The 18,109-nt window shown below is 46.6% G+C and overlaps 1 protein-coding gene across 3 annotated transcripts in view; it reads left to right on the top strand.

Moving 5' to 3' along the window:
* The window catches only part of LOC105489173 (perilipin 2), a 90,187-nt gene that overhangs the window by 57,392 nt on the left and 14,686 nt on the right, over nucleotides 1–18,109 (top strand). For 2 of the 3 annotated variants that reach the window (XM_071077844.1, XM_071077846.1), the window contains exons 1-4: nucleotides 10,513–10,654; nucleotides 12,043–12,094; nucleotides 12,178–12,373; nucleotides 16,391–16,473. In XM_071077844.1, coding sequence (XP_070933945.1) covers nucleotides 12,065–12,094; nucleotides 12,178–12,373; nucleotides 16,391–16,473 — 309 coding nt within the window. In that variant the 5' untranslated portion in view covers nucleotides 10,513–10,654; nucleotides 12,043–12,064. Of the gene's footprint in view, nucleotides 1–6,812; nucleotides 6,943–10,512; nucleotides 10,655–12,042; nucleotides 12,095–12,177; nucleotides 12,374–16,390; nucleotides 16,474–18,109 lie in introns of those variants that run through there. The other variant, XM_071077845.1, reaches the window with a different exon arrangement.

Raw genomic sequence — 18,109 nt, 5'->3', positions numbered from 1 at the left:
GCGAGACTCCGTCTCAAAAAAAAAAAAAAAAAAAAAAAAAAATTCTCTGTGTTACACTTTCTGCTTACAAAAGGAGAAATATAGGCTCACTGAACATTTTCCAACATTATAAGAGATACATAATATGAAAAGTGTGAAAGTTTTTTTTACGATCCCTGCCCATCTATCCCAGATCACCATTGCCAATTATTTGGTATATCTCTTGAGATGGCATGCTTTCTGATTTTGAAGCAGATTGTGTCGGTTTTGTTTTGTTTTGTTTTGAGACAGGATACGGTTTTGACACCCAGGAGGGAGTGCAGTGGTGCAGTCTTGGTTCATTGCAGCCTCCACCTCCCAGGCTCAATCCATTCTGTCACCTCAACCTCCTGAGTAGCTGGGAAAACAGGTGCATGCCACCACACCCAGTTGATTTTGTATATTTTGTAGAGCCAGAGTTTCAACATGTTGCCCAGGCTGGTCTCCAACTCCTGAGCTCAAGTCGTCCACCTGCCTCGGCTTCCCAAAGTGCTGGGATTACAAGCCACTGTGCCCAGCCAGGTTGTGACTTAAAATGTGCAATATCTTTGACTTCCAAAAATTGCACCACAAACAGATTTCTTGGCAGTTTGGAGTGTATGTCCCAATCTGTGTGTATGTGTGGGTACAAGAGGAAGAGAGAAAGAATAAATGTAATAAAATCACTGCTATTCCTTTTCTGGGAAATAGTCTTCAGTTCTTGATTTTTATCTTTCATAGGAAATTGTGTTATTAGGTAGCCAGATCATTTATCTAACATGAATATATTAAAATTTAGTTCAGTCTGAGACTACCCCAATCAGAATCTCCCCCACCCTCCATTAAATAAATAAGAACTGGTTATGAGCCTCATATGCTCACCTGGTGGAGAGCTGTCAAGAACATGGTGAGCCTGGCCGACATGGCGAAACCCTAACTCTACTAAAATTACAAAAATTAGCCGGGTACCGTGGCAGATGCCTGTAGTCCCAGCTACTCGGGAGGCAGGAGAACCGCTTAAACCCAAGAGGTGGAGGTTGCGGTGAGCCGAGATCACGCCACTGCACTCCAGCCTGGGCGACGGAGTGAAACCTTGTCTCAAAAACAAAAACAAAAACAAAAACAAAAAACAATTAGCCAGTCATGGTGGCAGGCACTGGTGATCCCAGCTACTCAGGAGGCTGAGGCAGGAGAATCACTTTAACCCAGGAGGTGGAGATTGCAGTGAGCCGACATTGTATCACTGCACTCCAGCCTGGGTGACAGAGTGAGACTCTGTCTTAAATAAAAAAAATCAAGAGCTCTTGGTTAACTAGAGACATTTGGATTTAGCTATTCTACATTTCCAGGGTTACATCTGTAGACCTATAAAGCCAGCCTGAGATGTGTTAATATCGGGAGTGGAGGGGTGGCAGAGTGTTTCTGAGTTCGTATTCCATTTCCGTTAGTTATATCTAATCAGAATCTGAGTGATGAATGTCAGTGAGGGCAGATTCATGGCTGATCTGTATTTCAGTTTCAGAACAATAGACTGTTTCTTCTCCTCTGACAGTAGACTAGAGTGATTTCATTTGCTAAAGCCCAAGCATGAACATTTCTGGAAGCTTAGAAAAGTGATGTTTCAGGCTGAGCGCGGTGGCTCACGCCTGTAATCCCAGCACTTTGGGAGGCCAAAGCAGGCAGATCATGAAGTCAGGAGATCGAGACCATCCTGGTTAACACGGTGAAATCCCGTCTCTACTAAAAATACAAAAAATTAGCCGATGTGGTGGCACACGTCTATAGTAGCAGCTACTGGTGAGGCTGAGGCAGGAGAATTGCTTGAACCCGGGAGGTGGAGGTTGCAGTGAGCTGAGATTGCACCATTGCACTCTAACCTGGGCAAAAGAGCAAGACTCTGTCTCAAAAAAAAAAAAAAAAAAAAGAAAAGAAGAGAAAAAAGAAAAGTGACAGCTGGATGTGATGGCTCATGCCTGTAATCCCAGCACTTTGGGAGGAGTGGGGGGGGTGGTGGTGGAACATCTGAGGTAGGAGTTCGAGACCAGCCTGGTCAACATGGTGAAACCCCATCTCTATTAAAAACACAAAAATTGGCCGGGCGTGGTGGCTCACGCCTGTAATCCCAGCACTTTGGGAGGCCGAGGTGGGCGGATCACAAGGTCAGGAGATCGAGACTATGGTGAAACCCCGTCTCTACTAAAAATAGAAAAAATTAGCCGGGCGCAGGGGCGGGCGCCTGTAGTCGCAGCTACTCGGGAGGCTGAGGCAGGAGAATGGCGTGAACCCGGGAGGCGGAGCTTGCAGTGAGCCGAGATTGCGCCACTGCACTCCAGCCTGGGCGACAGAGCGAGACTCCGTCTCAAAAAAAAAACAAAAAAACAAACAAACAAAAAAAAAAACACAAAAATTTAGCCGGGGCGTGGTGGCAGGCACCTGTAATCCCAGCTACTCGGGAGGCTGAGGCAGAAGAATTGCTTGAACCCAGGAGGCAGAGGCTGCAGTGAGCCGAGATCGTGCCACTGCACTCCAGCCTGGGCAGCAGAGTGAAACACCATCTCAAAAAAAAAAAAAAAAAAGAAAAAGAAAAGTGATGTTGCTATGGTAGATGCCATTCTTACAGCATAACTTTGTATCGCAAACCTTTTTTATTTTTTCATTGCAGTGCTCTAACTTCAAAGACAGATTGATTTGTTTTCGTTTTTGTTTTTTGAGACAGAGTCTTGCTCTGTCGCCCAGGCTGGAGTGCAGTGGTATGATCTCAGCTCACTGCAACCTCTGCTTCCCAGTTTGAAGCAATTCTCCTGCCTCCGCCTCCCCAGTAGCTGGGACTACAGGCATGAGAGCCCATACCTGGCTAATTTCTGTATTTTTAGTAGAGATGGGGTTTCACCACATTGGCCAGGCTGGTCTCAAACTCCTGACCTCTCAAGTGATCTGCCCATCTCAGCCTCTCAAAGTGCTGGGATTACAGGCGTCAGCCACCAGACCCGCCATTGATTTGTTTTTTGTTTCTTCTTTTATTTTTCTCTGCCTCTTTGCATGCCTCAATCAGATGATTTTGTGTTTGTTTTAGAGATCTGTTAAAATTACATCAGGCTAACTTGACATCAATACAGCCTTACATTTTAGAAGACAAATTCTGAATTCTTGATGGATTTCATAACATTTATAAGTAGTGTGGTAATCACATGTTTGCTAAACTTTGGAAATCATGATGCAACCAACCCTCTGCCTTCACATAGTGAAGCCTTTTGGATTTTTCTTTAATGAAATATTAAATTGAATGTGGAACTTTGAGTAATTGGCCCAGATAAAAGAAATGACTCATCCAGGGATGACAAAAATTAATCCTGACCTTGAGGATTTCACTCTGCCAACTCAGAGAGTGAGATACACTGGCATTGATTGGTAAAGTCAGAGTTCCCCTAACTCCCTCAGTTGTTTTTGAGTCATTAAGAACTACTAATATTAGCCCTGTCAGAAGCCAGCCTAAGAAAAGAATATTTGCCAAATGCAATTCCAGAGCTGGGATGTTGAGGTAGACAGTGAATATAATAGTTAAGTTATTCCTGAAATTTTAGCTCAGTTCTCTTTACAAAATTAACATACTAATATATTAAAATTCACTCCTTTTCTCCTACTCCTACTTCCTACTGGCTCTCAAAAAATAGGACTCAGAAATGAAAGGATCAGGCATCTTCACAAAAATGAAGGAAGCCAAGCCTGAGCTGTCCATGGCTTCTCAAGTCTGCACCTGTAATCCTAACTATTTGGGAGGCTGAGGCAGGAGGACGGCTTGAGCCCAAGAGTTTGAGGCCAGCCTGGACAACACAGTGAAACTTTGCCTCTAAAAAAAAAAAAAAAAAAAAAAACTAAGCAAAAAAAAAAAAAAAAAAATGGTTTCAGGGTTATTGTTTTTTGTTTTTTGTTTTTTTTCCCAAACGTGGCTAGCAACAGCACTTGCCTCCAACAAAACTGCAGAGGCAGCTATCCCAGAGTACAATGGTGTGATCTCGGCTCACTGCAACCTCCGCCTTCCAGGTCCAAGCAAACCTCCTGCCTCAGCCTCCTGAATAGCTGGGATTACAGGCATATGCCACCATGCCCAGCTAATTCTTGTATTTTTAGTAGAGACAGGGTTTCTCCATATTGGTCAGGCTGGTCTCGAACTCCCGACCTCAGGTGATTGCCCGCCTCGGCCTCTCAAAGTGCTGGGATTACAGGCATGAGCCACCGTGCCTGGCCCCCCAGGTATCAGGGTTTTTAAGGACAATTTGGTGGGTAGGGGAAGCCAGTGATCTGGACGTGCTGACTGGTCAGGTCAGAGATGAAATCATAGGGGTCGAAGCTATGTTCTTGCACTGAGTCAGTTCCGGGGTGGGAGGGCTATAAGATCAAATGAGCTAGTTTATCGATCTAGGTTGTGCCAGCTGATCCATCAAGTGCAGGATCTGCAAAATACCTTAAGCACTGGTTTTAGGTTTTACATTAAACCTAAAATTTAGATGATGTTATTCCCAGGAGCAATTTGAAGAGGGTCAGAGTCATGTAGGCTCCAGTTTCATGACTCCTAAACCATAATTTTTTTTTTTTTTTTTTTTTGAGACAGAGTCTTGCTCTGTTGCCCAGGATGGAGTTCAGTGGCACAACCTCGGCTCATTGCAACCTCCGCCTCCCGGGTTCAGCCGATTCTCTGCCTCTGCCTCCTGAGTACCTGGGATCACAGGCACCCGCCACCATGCCCGGCTGATTTTCGTATTTTTAGTACAGATGGGGTTTCACCGTTTTGGCCAGGCTGGTCTTGAACTCCTGACCTCATGATCCACCTGCCTCTGCCTCCCAAAGTGCTGGGATTACAGGCGTGAGCCACCGCACCCGGCCCTAAACCATAATTTGTAATCTTGCGGCTAATTTGAGAGTTCTATAAAGGCAGTCTAATCCCTAGGCAAGAAGGGGGTTTGTTTTGGGAAAGGGGTGTTATCATCTTTGCTTTAAACTCTAAACTGTAGCCGGGCATGGTGGCTCACGCCTGTAATCCCAGCGCTTTGGGATGCCAAGGCAGGTGGATGACCTGAGGTCAGGAGTTTGCCAACAGCCTGACCAACACGGAGAAACCCCATCTCTACTAAAAATACAAAATTAGCAGGGCGTGGTGGTACATGTCTGTAATCCCAACTACTCCGGAGGTTGAGGCAGGAGAATCGCTTGAACCGAGGAGGTGGAGGCTGCCGTTAGCCGAGATTGCACCACTGCACTCCAGCCTGGGCAACAGGAGCAAAACAACGTATCAAAAAAACAAAATAAAACAAAACAAAAAAACCTCTAAACTATAAACTAAGTTCCTCCCAAAGTTAGTTCAGCCTACACCCAGGAGTGAACAAGGACAGCTTGGAGGTGAGAAGCAAGATGGAGTTGGTTAGGTCAGATCTCTTTCACTGTCTCAGTTACAATTTTGCAATGGCCGCTTCAGTAGTGTGTGGGGGAAGAAGTGTGTGTGTGTCTGTGAGTGTTGAGGGAGTTGTTCTTTTTTTTTTTTTTGAGAGGATATCTCATTCTATTGATCATGAGGTCAGGAGATCGAGACCATCCTAGCTAACACGGTGAAACCCCGTCTCTACTAAAAAATACAAAAAAACAAAAAAAACAAAAAACTAGCCGGGCGAGGTGGCGGGCGCCTGTAATCCCAGCTACTCGGGAGGCTGAGGTAGGAGAATGGCGTGAACCTTGCAGTGAGCCGAGATCAGCTGCATTTGAGGGATAAATTCCCAGTGAACAAGGTCGAGACAGTAGGAGCGATGACACACAGGAATCCTATACTAGGATGTGTTCAAAGGACTATAAGTAAATCTGTGTGACTAGAGCTTAAAGTTTAAGACAGGTGCAACGCCAAAGTATCTGAGACAGGACTCAATCAATTTAGAAGTTTATTTTGCAAAGGCTAAGGACACACACATGGGAGACAGGTCTGTGCCTTTCTCCAAAGATGATTTTGAGGGTTTCAATATCTAAAGGGTAAAGGAGTGGATATTGGGGAGAGGAGAAATTTTTAAGAGGTGTGGGCCGATAAGAGGCAAATGGTTGCATTCCTTTGAGTCTTTGGTTAGCCATTGACATGTGAGATGGGGGAAAGAGGAATAGTCATGCATTCATCTAGCTCAGTGAATCTGCATTTTTACTACGATAAAATAAACATAGGCCAGAGGAAGCAATTAGATTTTAATTTGTCTCAGGTGAGCTGAGGGATGATGTTGAGTTCTGTCCTATGTCTCACCCCTGTGAATATAAGCTATCAATTTACAGTGTGAGGATGAAATTCAACAGAAATGTTTTAGGGTAAAGATCTTAGGGCCCACAAGGAATTTCCTAGTGGGCAAATTATGAGGGCGGTATGTACCTTTTTTGTTTTGTTTTCTTTTGAGACAGGGTCTCACTCTATTACCCAGGCTGGAGTGCAGTGTCTCCATTATAGCAGTCCCCAACTGCAGCCTTGACCACCCAGGCTCAAACGATCCTCCCACCTCAGCCCACCAAGTAGCTAGGACTACAGGCACATGCCACCACACCCGGCTAATTTTTGTATCTTTTGTAGAGACAGGATTTCACCATGTTGCCCAGGCTGGTCTCAAACTCCTGGGTTCAAGTGATCGCCTGCGTCAGCCTCCCAAAGGACTGGGATTACAGGCATGAGCCACTGCTCCTGGCTTATGTAGCTTATCTTTGAATAGGAGGCAGGTTTGTGTGACACATCCCCAGCTTGACTTTTCCCTTTGGCTTAGTGATTTGGGGGTCCCAACATTTATTTTTCTTTCACATAGGTAAAGTCCAGAGAAGAAGCTGGTGAGAAAGAGACAGGAGCCAGATCCTGAATGACGGTAAATTGAATCCTGGAGGGAACCAAACAAAGCCCTGAAAACCTCCAAGAATCTCAAGTTCGCCAAATCCATGGTAATGTCCTGCCACTCCCCAGGACTGCCACACTGCACACACCCTATCTAATGGCAACCTACCGCAGGGGCCAAGGAAAAACGTCCCCTTTGTCCTCTGGAGGTTCACTGAAAAATCAGCTGGCAAAAAGCACACTAACAGGAGAAAAGATGTATATGTATTATTATAAAAAGATGTAAATGTATTATTATAAAAAGACGTAAATGTATTATTGGGCATGTGGGGGAACCACAGAGTAATTACTCCACCTCTCAGTGGGTTCAGAAGCTTATATACCACTCCTGAGGTTACACAAATTTTGGGGGCTCAGAGAATGCCCCAAAACAGGTAATGGTGGTAAATCAGGATTTAGTGGCAAGACAGAAATGGAAACTTGGCTAGCAAAAGTCATCTCATTATGTAGATTAGGGGTCCCCAAACTTTGGGCCATTTACATTGTGGCCATTTACATTCCTGTTAGGAATAGGGCCGCACAGCAAGAGGTGAGTGGCGAGTGAGTGAGCAATACCGCCTGAGCTCTGCCTCCTGTCAGGTCAGCAGCTGTTACTAGGTTCTCTTAGGAGCAAGAACCCCATTGTGAACTGCACATGCAAGGGATCTAGGTTGCGGCTCCTCATGAGAATCTAATGCCTGATGATTTAAGGTGGAACAGTTTCATCCTGAAAACCATCCCCCTGCCCTGGTCCATGGAAAAATTGTCTTCCATGAAACCTATCCCTGGTGCCAAAAAGGTTGGGGACCACTTATGTAGATGAAACCTCACAGGTAGTAGCCATTGGAGAGAATAGATGGTTAATGTTTCTTTCAGACCTTTAAAGGTGTCAGACTCTCCACTAACCTTTCCTATATCTGGACAAGGGAAAGCCTCAGAGAGCACCTGGCTGCATCAGTGCAGATTTTCTCTGTATATTGCAAGCCTCTCCCACAACAAAACAAAAAACAAACAAACAAAAAAAAACAAAAACAGCTTCATAGGGCGCTTGCAGGTCCTCTGAACAGCCATCTCAAAATATGTGAAAGAAGTATAGTCTAGGGTAAAATTTTTTTGTTTGCTTCACTATGCATCTCACCTTGGGTGTTATTCTTGCCACTGGTTTCATGTTCTCAGACTCATGAAGCTGAAAAAGAGTTGGGGGTGCAGAATTTGGTGTGCTTCATCCTTTGTGGGCTTGAAGAGTCTCTTGTTCCCAAAATTAGTCCCTGGGGCCCTCTGCTTCACAGGCAAATAAAAGCAAAAAGAAGCTTGCTTAGCCTTAAGTGAGGAAATGACTCACAGGTTTAAAACAAAAAAGGAAAAGATAGAGGCATTTTGTAGGTGAAAGGGCGAGAGTCTTCTGATGCAAAATAAGAGGTCATTAGAGCAGAGATGGATTACCAATAAGCAGAGCAAACATTTGCTTAGGGAACAAACAGCCCCGGAACACGAAAAAGAAAAGAAAAATGTAATAATTTGATTGCTTAAAACACTGAAGATGGCAACATAGGAAAAAACCCAAACGAGAACTTTTTTGGATTTTGTAACACTTATTTTATGGTTTAGTATTTATGGCTTAGTTTTATATTTTATTTTGAATTACATGTGCGGAGGTGGGGGAAAAATACTGTATTTTTTCTTGCCAAGTAAGGACCATTATATATTCAGGTATAATGGTATAAGGGATATCATTTTAATGGGTCTGTTTGGAGCTTTAGATATGATCAACAGTATCTGTGTGCATGCAAGTTTGGTTAAGAAATTGGGGTAGACCGGGTGCAGTGGCTCATGCCTGTAATCCAGCACTTCCCAAGGCCGAGGCGGGTGGATTACGAGGTCAAGAGATCGAGACCATGCTGGTCAACATGGTGAAACCCCCTCTCTACTGAAAATACAAAAATCAGCTGGGCGTGGTGGCCCACGCTTGTAGTCCCAGCTACTCGGGAGGCTGAGGCACGAAAATCACTTGAACCCGGGAGGCTGGGGTTGCAGTGAGCCGAGATCGGGCCACTGCACTCCAGCCTGGTGACAGAGCGAGACTCCATCTCAAAAACAAAAACAAACAACAAAACAAAACAAAACAAACAAACAGAAAACAAATTGGGGTAAAAGCCTCTGAGAGTTTCCTACAGTTGCAACTCCAAAGCTTCACAAAGCCATTCCCTGGGACTCCAGCGCTGTGGGCTCCTCAGGGGGCGGACTCGCGGCGCCAGCGCCTGCTCGCCTCCCACCTCCCAACCCTCCCTTCTGCTGTACCCTCCCTGCGAGCCGCGTGCGGGGGATGGGGGGTGGGGCGAAGCCAGACAGCTTCATCTGGAGATGATCCCTGGTCACTCACAGGGGAGGAAGTCCCACGAGCCCTACCTGGCCTCAGGCGGTGGCACAACTTGTCTGCTCAAATAATCTGGTTCCAAATCCGTGCATTTTACACGAGAAAAAAACAAAACAAACAAACAAACAAAAAGCACAACTGGGACTCAGATGACGATTTAAGTTGCCTTTGGAAAACAGTGCATAACCCTGCACATATCAAGTTGCCTATCTCACATAAGCCTACGAAGCTATCATTCTGGAGTGATCTGGAGTTAAGTCTTTTCTTTTTCTTTTCTTTTTTTTTTTAGACAGGGTCTCACATTGTCACTCAGGCTGGAGTGCAGTGGCGCGATCTCGACTCATTGCAGCCTCGACCACCTGGGCTCAAACGATTCACCTCAGCCACCCATCCCCCGCCCCCAACCCCGCCAAACAGCCAGGACTAGCTGGGACTAGAGGCGCGCGCCACCACGCCGGGCTCCTTTCTTTGTATTTTGGGAGAGACGGGGTTTCGCCATGTTGGCCAGGCTGGGCTCGAACTCCTGACCTCAGGTGATTCGCCCGCCTCGTCCTCCCAAAGTGCTAGGATTACAGGCGTGAGCCACCGTGCCCAGCCTCCACAAAACTTTTAAAGGTTATTAGTTCGCTAAAAATAACAGCGTAGAAGCCACTGTGCAGCGCCACGCGATCTCGGCTCACTGCAGCCTGGACCTCCCAGGTTCAAGCGATCCTCCCATCTTAGCCTCGCAGGTAGCTGGGGGACACAGGCGCGCGACACCAAGCTGGGCTATTTTTAAAAATTAAAAAAAAAAAAAATTTTCGACATGCTGGTCTGGAAGTCCTGGGCTCGACAGATCCTCTCGCCTCAGCCTCATAAAGTGTTGTGATTACAGGCGTGAGCCACCGCTTCCATTTTTAAAGAGTTCTATTCTGAGGACTAACGCCATTCAACAAGTCGGTGTTAATTTGTTTGCATTTTTCAAAACCCCAAAGCCAGCCTGGGTGCCATCCCCATTTGCCCCGGGCCTGTCAGTACCCCGACCACAGGCAGCGCCCCGACTCCAGGCAGGGCTACCTCCAAATCCCAGCCTCCCCAGGCTGGGCCTCCCCCCGCCCCGCTCCCGACAGGCTCTTCTCCCCGCGGCGGGGCCCCTCACCCAGGCAACACACCCTCTCACCCCGACCGGGCCCCCACCCCTCTAGGAGGGCAGGCATTGGGGGAGGGCGCCGGGACGTGCCCTAGGGTGACACTCGGGGTAGGACAGGGCGTGCTGCCGCGGGTCACGTGCTGCGGAGGCTCGGGGAGGGGCGGCGAGGCGGGGTTTATAGCCCGGGCGCCCGCGGGCCCCACGTTTTGACCGGGTGGTAGCAGCCGGAGTCGCCTTCGGGACGCGCCTGCTCTCCGCCTTTCGCTGCAGTCCGTCGGTGAGTGCGCGCCCACTCGGCGCCCCAGCGAGCCGGCCCGAGGTCCCCAGCGGCGCCCAGTTGGGGTAGGGGGCTCCCCGAGGCCTCGGGGCCGCTGCTTGCTCCCCACGGGGCTCTAAGGTGGACGGGACGCGGGGGTGGTGGTCCGAGACCCTCCGCTCCCCTCGCGGTTTCCAGATCCTGACCGGGTAGGGGCGGTCTCCTGAACCCGCGCTTTCGACCCTTGCCTTTGTGAATTGAGGCTTCTTTCCTGCCAACAGATTTAGGGCGATTGCTATCAAGTGTCCCTTGGCCTGCCTGGGTGGTTGTGGGGAAACAATTAACATTTGTCGAAGGGACATTATCGAAAGGGAAACGCGTTAGAAAACCGCATTTTTTTTTTTTTTTGACGGAGTCTCCCTCTGTCGCCCAGGCTGGAGTGCAATGACTCCGCCTCCCGAGTTCAAGCGATTCTTCTGCCTCAGCCTCCAGAGCAGCTGGTATTACAGGCGCCCGCCACCACGCCTGGCTCATTTTTGTATTTTTAGTAGAGACGGGGTTTCACCATGTTGGTTAGCCTGGTCTTGAACTCCTGACCTCAAGCAATCCACCTGCCTTGGCCTCCCAAAATGCTGGGATTACAGGCGTGAGCCACTGCTCCCAGCCCGAAAACCGCATTTTATGGGTACACATTTTATGAATACACAATGGGAGTGGGATACCGACACTGGCGCGTCTTCCGCCTTCAGAGTAGTGGCGGCTCCGTTCTTGGCGAAGGGAGGGTGAGCTGGCCGGCTCAGGCACGGACGACAGCAAGCAGGTTCTTTCCCTCCCAGCTCCTGCCGCAGTCGGCTTTGTGTGGGGATGGGCTTTGGGGATGCTAAGATGACGTTTAAAGGCGTCGTGAAGTGCTTCTCTTTCTGCGTAGTCTCCCCTAAACTAGCTTCCGTCCTTTCACAAGGAAGTTTTATTACGTCCCTGCAAAGCGTTCCCACTTGATCCCCACAAGAATCCCGGCTGACCAAGATGTCTTCTGCCTGAAATCTCTTAGTCTGAACCTGGGTTTTAACTTGGCTAGCATTTTTGTCAACAGATACTGCCCTTCAAAAGGCATCTCTCTATCTTGACAGAGAAACAAAACAAGTTTGTCAACAACTTTGCTTCTCCCTCCTGAGTATTGCAAGTTCACACATAAGCTCTGAAACCTTGCCTCAAAGAAGGGAGTGGGGTTGTGTGGGTGTGGGTCCTCCAGGAGGAGGACTCTGAAAGCTGGAGAGAGGAAAGAAATACAGAAGACTACAGGGAACTCACCCTGAATTTTTCTCTACTTGAAATCAGCATTTGCCTGGGTTGGGGAATGAATTTGGGAGAGTCATCCCAGTGTTCTGAAATAAGTCTCTTTTCTGCAGATTTCTTTCTCCAGGAAGAAAAATGGCATCCGTTGCAGTTGATCCACAACCGGTATGTCTAGTAGCCTTTGCCTACTTTCTCTCCTCTTGTGTTTTGAGACATTAATAAGCACACCCTCCCTACTTTGATTGCAGAGTGTGGTGACTCGGGTGATCAACCTGCCCTTGGTGAGCTCCACGTATGACCTCATGTCCTCAGCCTATCTCAGTACAAAGGACCAATATCCCTACCTGAAGTCTGTGTGTGAGATGGCAGAGAAGGGCGTGAAGACCATCACCTCCGTGGCCATGACCAGTGCTCTGCCCATCATCCAGAAGCTAGAGCCGCAAAGTGAGTTCTGATTTTTCAAGATGCAGTCAAGGGACTGGTCAGTGGTGAGCCCCTGAGCTCACAGCAGTAACATCCACCAGAACTCCTTAGCCTTTCCTGGGGTATACTCTGCCTTTACCTAGAAACTTTCAGGTGACCCTCATTACCATAAAAGGCCCGTTTCTTTTTCTTTTCTTTTTTTTTTTTTGAGATGGAGTCTCGGTCTATTGCCCAGGCTGTAGCACAGTGGCGCGATCTCAGCTCACCGCAACCTCTGCCTGCTGGGTTCAAGCGATTCTCCTGCCTCAGCCTCCTGAGTAGTTGGGACTACAGGCTTCCGCCACCACACCCAGCTAATTTTTGTATTTTTAGTAGAGACGTGGTTTCACAATATTGGCCAGGCTTAACTCCTGACTTTGTGATTCACCTACCTTGGCCTCCCAAAGTGCTGGGATTACAGGCATGAGCCACCGTGCCTGTCCATAGAAGGCCTGTTTCATAGCATTGGCAGATGTTTATGATCCTTTAATTAAAAATCCCCCAGAGGACGGGTATGGTGGCTTACACCTGTAATCCTAGCACTTTGGGCGGCCTAGATGGGAGGATCACTTGATGCCTGGAATTTGAGACTGCTTATTGCAGTTTCTGCCTCCAGGACTCAGGCGATTCTTCTGCCTCAGCTCCCCAAGTAGTTGGGATTACAGGCATACACCACCATGCCCAGTTAATTTTGTATTTTTAGTAGAGATAGGGTTTCGCCATGTTGGCCAGGCTGGTCTGGAACTCCTGACCTCAGGTGATCCGCCCGGCTCGGCCTCCCAAAGTGCTGGGACTACAGGGGTGAGCCACCATGCCCTGCTGTGAATGAGTTTTAGAAATGGATAGTGGTGATGGTTGTATAATGTTGTAAATGGACTTAATGCCACTGAATTGCGCGGTTAAAAATGGTTGAAATGGTGAAGTTTGTTATGTATATTTTACCAAAATAAAAAATAGAAATCTCATACTCCATGAGAAATCTCATACTGTCATACTTAATAGTCACTCCCCATTTCCTTCCAACCGCCCTGAGGCAGCTACTAATCTACTTTGTCTTTATAGATTTGCCTATGCTGGATATTTCTTATAAATGAAATCATAAAATGTGTGGGCTTTTTTGTGGGGAAAAGAAAGAGAGATCAGACTGTTACTGTGTCTATATAGAAAGAAGTAGACATAAGAGACTCCATTTTTGTTCTGTACTAAGAAAAATTCTTCCATCCTGGCTAACATGGTGAAACCCCGTCTCTACTAAAATACAAAAAAAATTAGCCGGGCGTGGTGGCAGGCGCCTGTAGTCCCAGCTACTCGGGAGGCTGAGGCAGGAGAATGGCGTAAACCCGGGAGGCGGAGCTTGCAGTGAGCCGAGATCGCGCCACTGCACTCCAGCCTGGGCGACAGAGCGAGACTCCGTCTCAAAAAAAAAAAAAAAAAAGAAAAAAAAATTCTTCTGCCATTGAGATGCTGTTAATCTGTAACCCTACCCCCAACCCTGTCCTTGCAGAGACATGTGCTGTGGTGACTCAAGGTTTAGTGGATTTGGGGCTGCGCAGGATGTGCTTTGTTAAACAAGTGCCCAAAGGCAGTATGTTTGTTAAAAGTCATCACCATTCTCTTAATGTCAAGTCCCCAGGGACACAAACACTACACACAGGGACCTCTGCCTAGGAAAGCTAGTTATTGTCCAAGGTTTCTCCCCATGTGATAGTCTGAAATATGGCCTCATGGGATGGGAAAGACCTGATCGTCCCCCAGCCCCGACACCCGTAAAGGGTCTGTGCTGAGGAGGACTAGTACAAGAGGAAAGAAGGCCTCTTGGCAGTTGAGGTAGAGAAAGGCATCTGTCTCCTGCCCATCCCTAGGCAATGGAATGAAACCCAATTATTTACTGAGATAGGAGAAAAGAGATAGGAGAAAAATCCACCTTAGGGCTGGAGGTGGGATGTGCTAGCAGGCAATGCTGCTCTTTATGCACTGAAAATGTTTTTTTTTTTTTTTTTTTTTGAGACGGAGTCTTGCTGTGTCACCCAGGCTGGAGTGCAGTGGCCGGATCTCAGCTCACTGCAAGCTCCGCCTCCCGGGTTTACGCCGTTCTCCTGCCTCAGCCTCCCGAGTAGAGTAGCTGGGACTACAGGCGCCCGCCACCTCGCCCGGCTAGTTTTTTTGTATTTTTTAGTAGAGACGGGGTTTCACCGTGTTAGCCGGGATCGTCTCTCGATCTCCTGGCCTCGTGATCCGCCCGTCTCGGCCTCCCAAAGTGCTGGGATTACAGGCTTGAGCCACCGCGCCCGGCCATGCACTGAAAATGTTTATGGAGATGTTTGCATATATGCACATCAAAGCACAGCACTTTTCCTTAAACTTACTCAGGTCACAGAGATCTTTATTCATGTCTTTCTGCTGACCTTCTTCCTGCTGTGACCCTATTGTCCTGCCACTTCCCCCTCTCTGAGATGGTAAAGATAATTATCAATAAATACTGAGGGAACTCAGAGACCGGTGCTGGCGTGGGTCCTCTGTATGCTGAGCTCCGGTCCCCTGGGCCCACTTTCCTTTCTCTATGTCTCTATGTTTCTGTGTCTCTTTTCTCAAGTCTCTTGTTCCACCTGACGAGAAACGCCCACAGGTGTGGAGGGGCAGGCCACCCCTTCATCTTTGTGATTGGCTTCTTTCATTGAGCATAATGTTTTCAGAGTTAATCTATCTTGTCACATCATATCAGTACTTCATCTCTTTTTATTGTGGAATAGTAATTCACTGTCTAGACAGACAGTATTTTATTCATTCTTCAACTGATGGATGTTTGGGTTCATTCTACTTTTGGAGATTATGTATAATGCTTCTAGGAACATTTGTGTACAAGTTTTTGTGTGGACATATGTTTTCAGGTTTTTTTGGCATATACCTAGGAGTGGAATTGCTGAGTTATATAATAAGTATTTAAGCTTTTGAGGAGCTGCCAGACTGTTTCCAAATCAGCTGTACCATTTTACATTCCCACCAGCACTGTATGGAGGCTCCAGTGTCTCCACATCGCGAACTGCTTTTGCATAAAGATTTAAATCATTCTTTCAAATGGTTAAGCCAGGGACTTGTAGGATTATAAGGAGCCTTTAGAGACCAGCCATTCCAACTCTGCTACTTCCTAAATGAATTTGGTGCTTGTACTTGGCTTGGTATTCTTAGTGGGAAGCTCACACTAAAATCTCCCTTGTTAGGGAGATCCAGGGTGGTCTTAGCATACTCTTTCCTAGTGAGAACCCCAAATACACTGACATGTGCTGAAGTAAGTGTAGGTAGGGATTAAACTGGCTTGGGAATACCAACTTTAAGAGAGTTTCCAGATACCTTATTCTCTGAATGAGAGTTCAGGGAAAGCCTGGATACTCTTGGCATTAACATTAGGGGCCAGTTGATGAGGAAGAAGCTTCAGAGCCAGCTTCCTGTTTGTCCTGTCACTGCCTCTGCCTGCTCCTCGCTCATACCCCCATATTTCCTTTTCTGTAGAAGAGAGTTGCCAGCAACTTGCCAGGCCTCTTTCTGTCAGAGCTAGAGAAACCAGGCAGTGCATTCTGTTGTATAAGATTAACATTCTTGCCTTTTTTTTTTTTTTTGAGATGGAGTCTCGCTTTGTCACCCAGGCTGGAGTGCAATGGCACGATCTCGGCTCACTGGAACCTCTGCTTCCCGGGTTCAAGCAATTCTCTTGCCTCAGCCTCCCGAGTAGCTGGGACTACAGGCGCACGCCACCACGCCCAGCTAATTTTTGTATTTTTAGTGGAGACGGGGTTTCACCACATTGGCCAGGATGGTCTCGATCTCTTGACCTTGTGATCCGCCCGCCTCAGCCTCCCAAAGTGCTGGTATTACAGGTGTGAGCCACTGCTCCTGGCCCATTCTTACCATTTTTTAAATAAGGCTAAAAGTATAAGGTATGGTAATGTGTGTTCATTCTACACCTACAGTACTACATTAACATTTTCCCATTTGTGATTCTAGTTGCAGTTGCCAATATCTATGCCTGTAAGGGGCTAGACAGGATTGAGGAGAGACTGCCTATTCTGAATCAGCCATCAACTCAGGTGAGCTTGGGACAAAAGTACTGAGGCTTGACACTTCACATGTTTTCATGTTCTATCTGTTAGCACAAGCTGTACATACCACAAATAGGCAAATACTTAACTTGTTTTCCCAACCTGGATCTGGATGTGTGTTTGAAAAATAATAGCCGCTTCCTTACTTCCTGAACTGTTGTCAAGTTGTATCTATGAAGCAGAGAAGAACTAACCTCCTTTGGATTAGAAAACTTTTAGTGTGGTGTCTATCAATTTGTGTCTTTGCTCCTGTAGATGAAATTGCTGTCTCAAGTAACTGATTCTCTTGTGGTATTAAATAAATGCAGAGTAACTGATTCTCTTGTGGTATTAAATAAATGCAGAGTTGATATATATATAAACTTTTCTCACCTGGCTTGTACAATGCTGCCAGGAACTACCATCCACATGGGATAGCTAGCCAGTGTTGACAAAAATGATAGGCTCATCTGTCCTGGTGATCCTTTGATTAAGATAATGTCCTAAAATTTTGTTTCAAATTAAGAATACAGAATGGCACAAAAGGATACCAGTTAGGGAAAAATATAGCTCTGTGTCTTTTCATAATCTAAATGCAGTCATCTGTCAGTTAGTGATGGGAATATGTTTTGAGAAATGCATCATTAGGTGATTTTACCATTGTGTAAACATCACAGAGTATACTCACACTAACCTAAATGGTAGAGCCCAGTGGTCCCCAAGCTTTTTGGCACCAGGAACTGGTTCCGTGGAAGACAGTTTTTCCATGGATCGGCAGGGGGCGGGTGGTGTTTTTGGGATGATTCAAGTGTACTATATTTATCATTAGATTCTCATAAGGAGCAGAAAACTGCACGCATGCGCATGCACAGTTCACAGGGTTAGGGTTAGGTCTCCTATGAGAATCTAATACCGCCTCTGACTGGTAATGGACTGGTAATGGTCCATGGCTGGGGGGTTAGGGACTCATGGTATAACCTGCTATATACCTAGGCTGTATGGTATATAGCCTCTTGCTTGCTTCTAGGCTACAAACCTGCACAGCATGACTACATTGACTACTATAACACAATGATAAGTATTTGTGTATCTAAACGTAGAAAAGGTACAGTGAAAAAAAAAAAGGTATACCTGTTATAGGGCAGTCCATTATAATCTTTTGGGACTATCATCGAATATGTGGTCCATCGCTGACCAAAATGTTATGTGGTTCACAACTATAGATAAGTTTAGTGTATAGCCTTTAGAATGCTTGTGCAAATCTTTTAAATTTTTCACTTACATTGCTTGAGACTATGCTAATGGTGAGAGCTATTTTCCATTTTGAATATTTTCTTTAAATGTTGGTGACTTGTGTTACCAACACAAGTTTGGCTCACTGCAGCCTCTTCCTCCTGGCTTCAAGCAATTGTCCTGCTTCAGCATCCCTAGTAGCTGGGTTCACAGGCACGCCCCGCTACACCCAGCTATTTTTTTTTTTTATTGTTTGTTTGTTTTTGAGATGGAGTTTCACTCTTGTTGCCCAGGCTGTAGTGCAATGGTGCAATTTTGGCTCACTGCAACCTCCACCTCATGGGTTCAAGCGATTCTTCTGCCTCAGTCTCCCAAGTAGCTGGGATTACAGGCATGTGCCACAACGCCCGAC

Source organism: Macaca nemestrina, chromosome 14, assembly GCF_043159975.1.
Source record: "Macaca nemestrina isolate mMacNem1 chromosome 14, mMacNem.hap1, whole genome shotgun sequence".
NCBI lineage: Eukaryota > Metazoa > Chordata > Mammalia > Primates > Cercopithecidae > Macaca > Macaca nemestrina.
The sequence above is the reverse complement of the archived record's forward strand: the minus strand, read 5'-3'. Positions and strand labels throughout refer to the sequence as shown.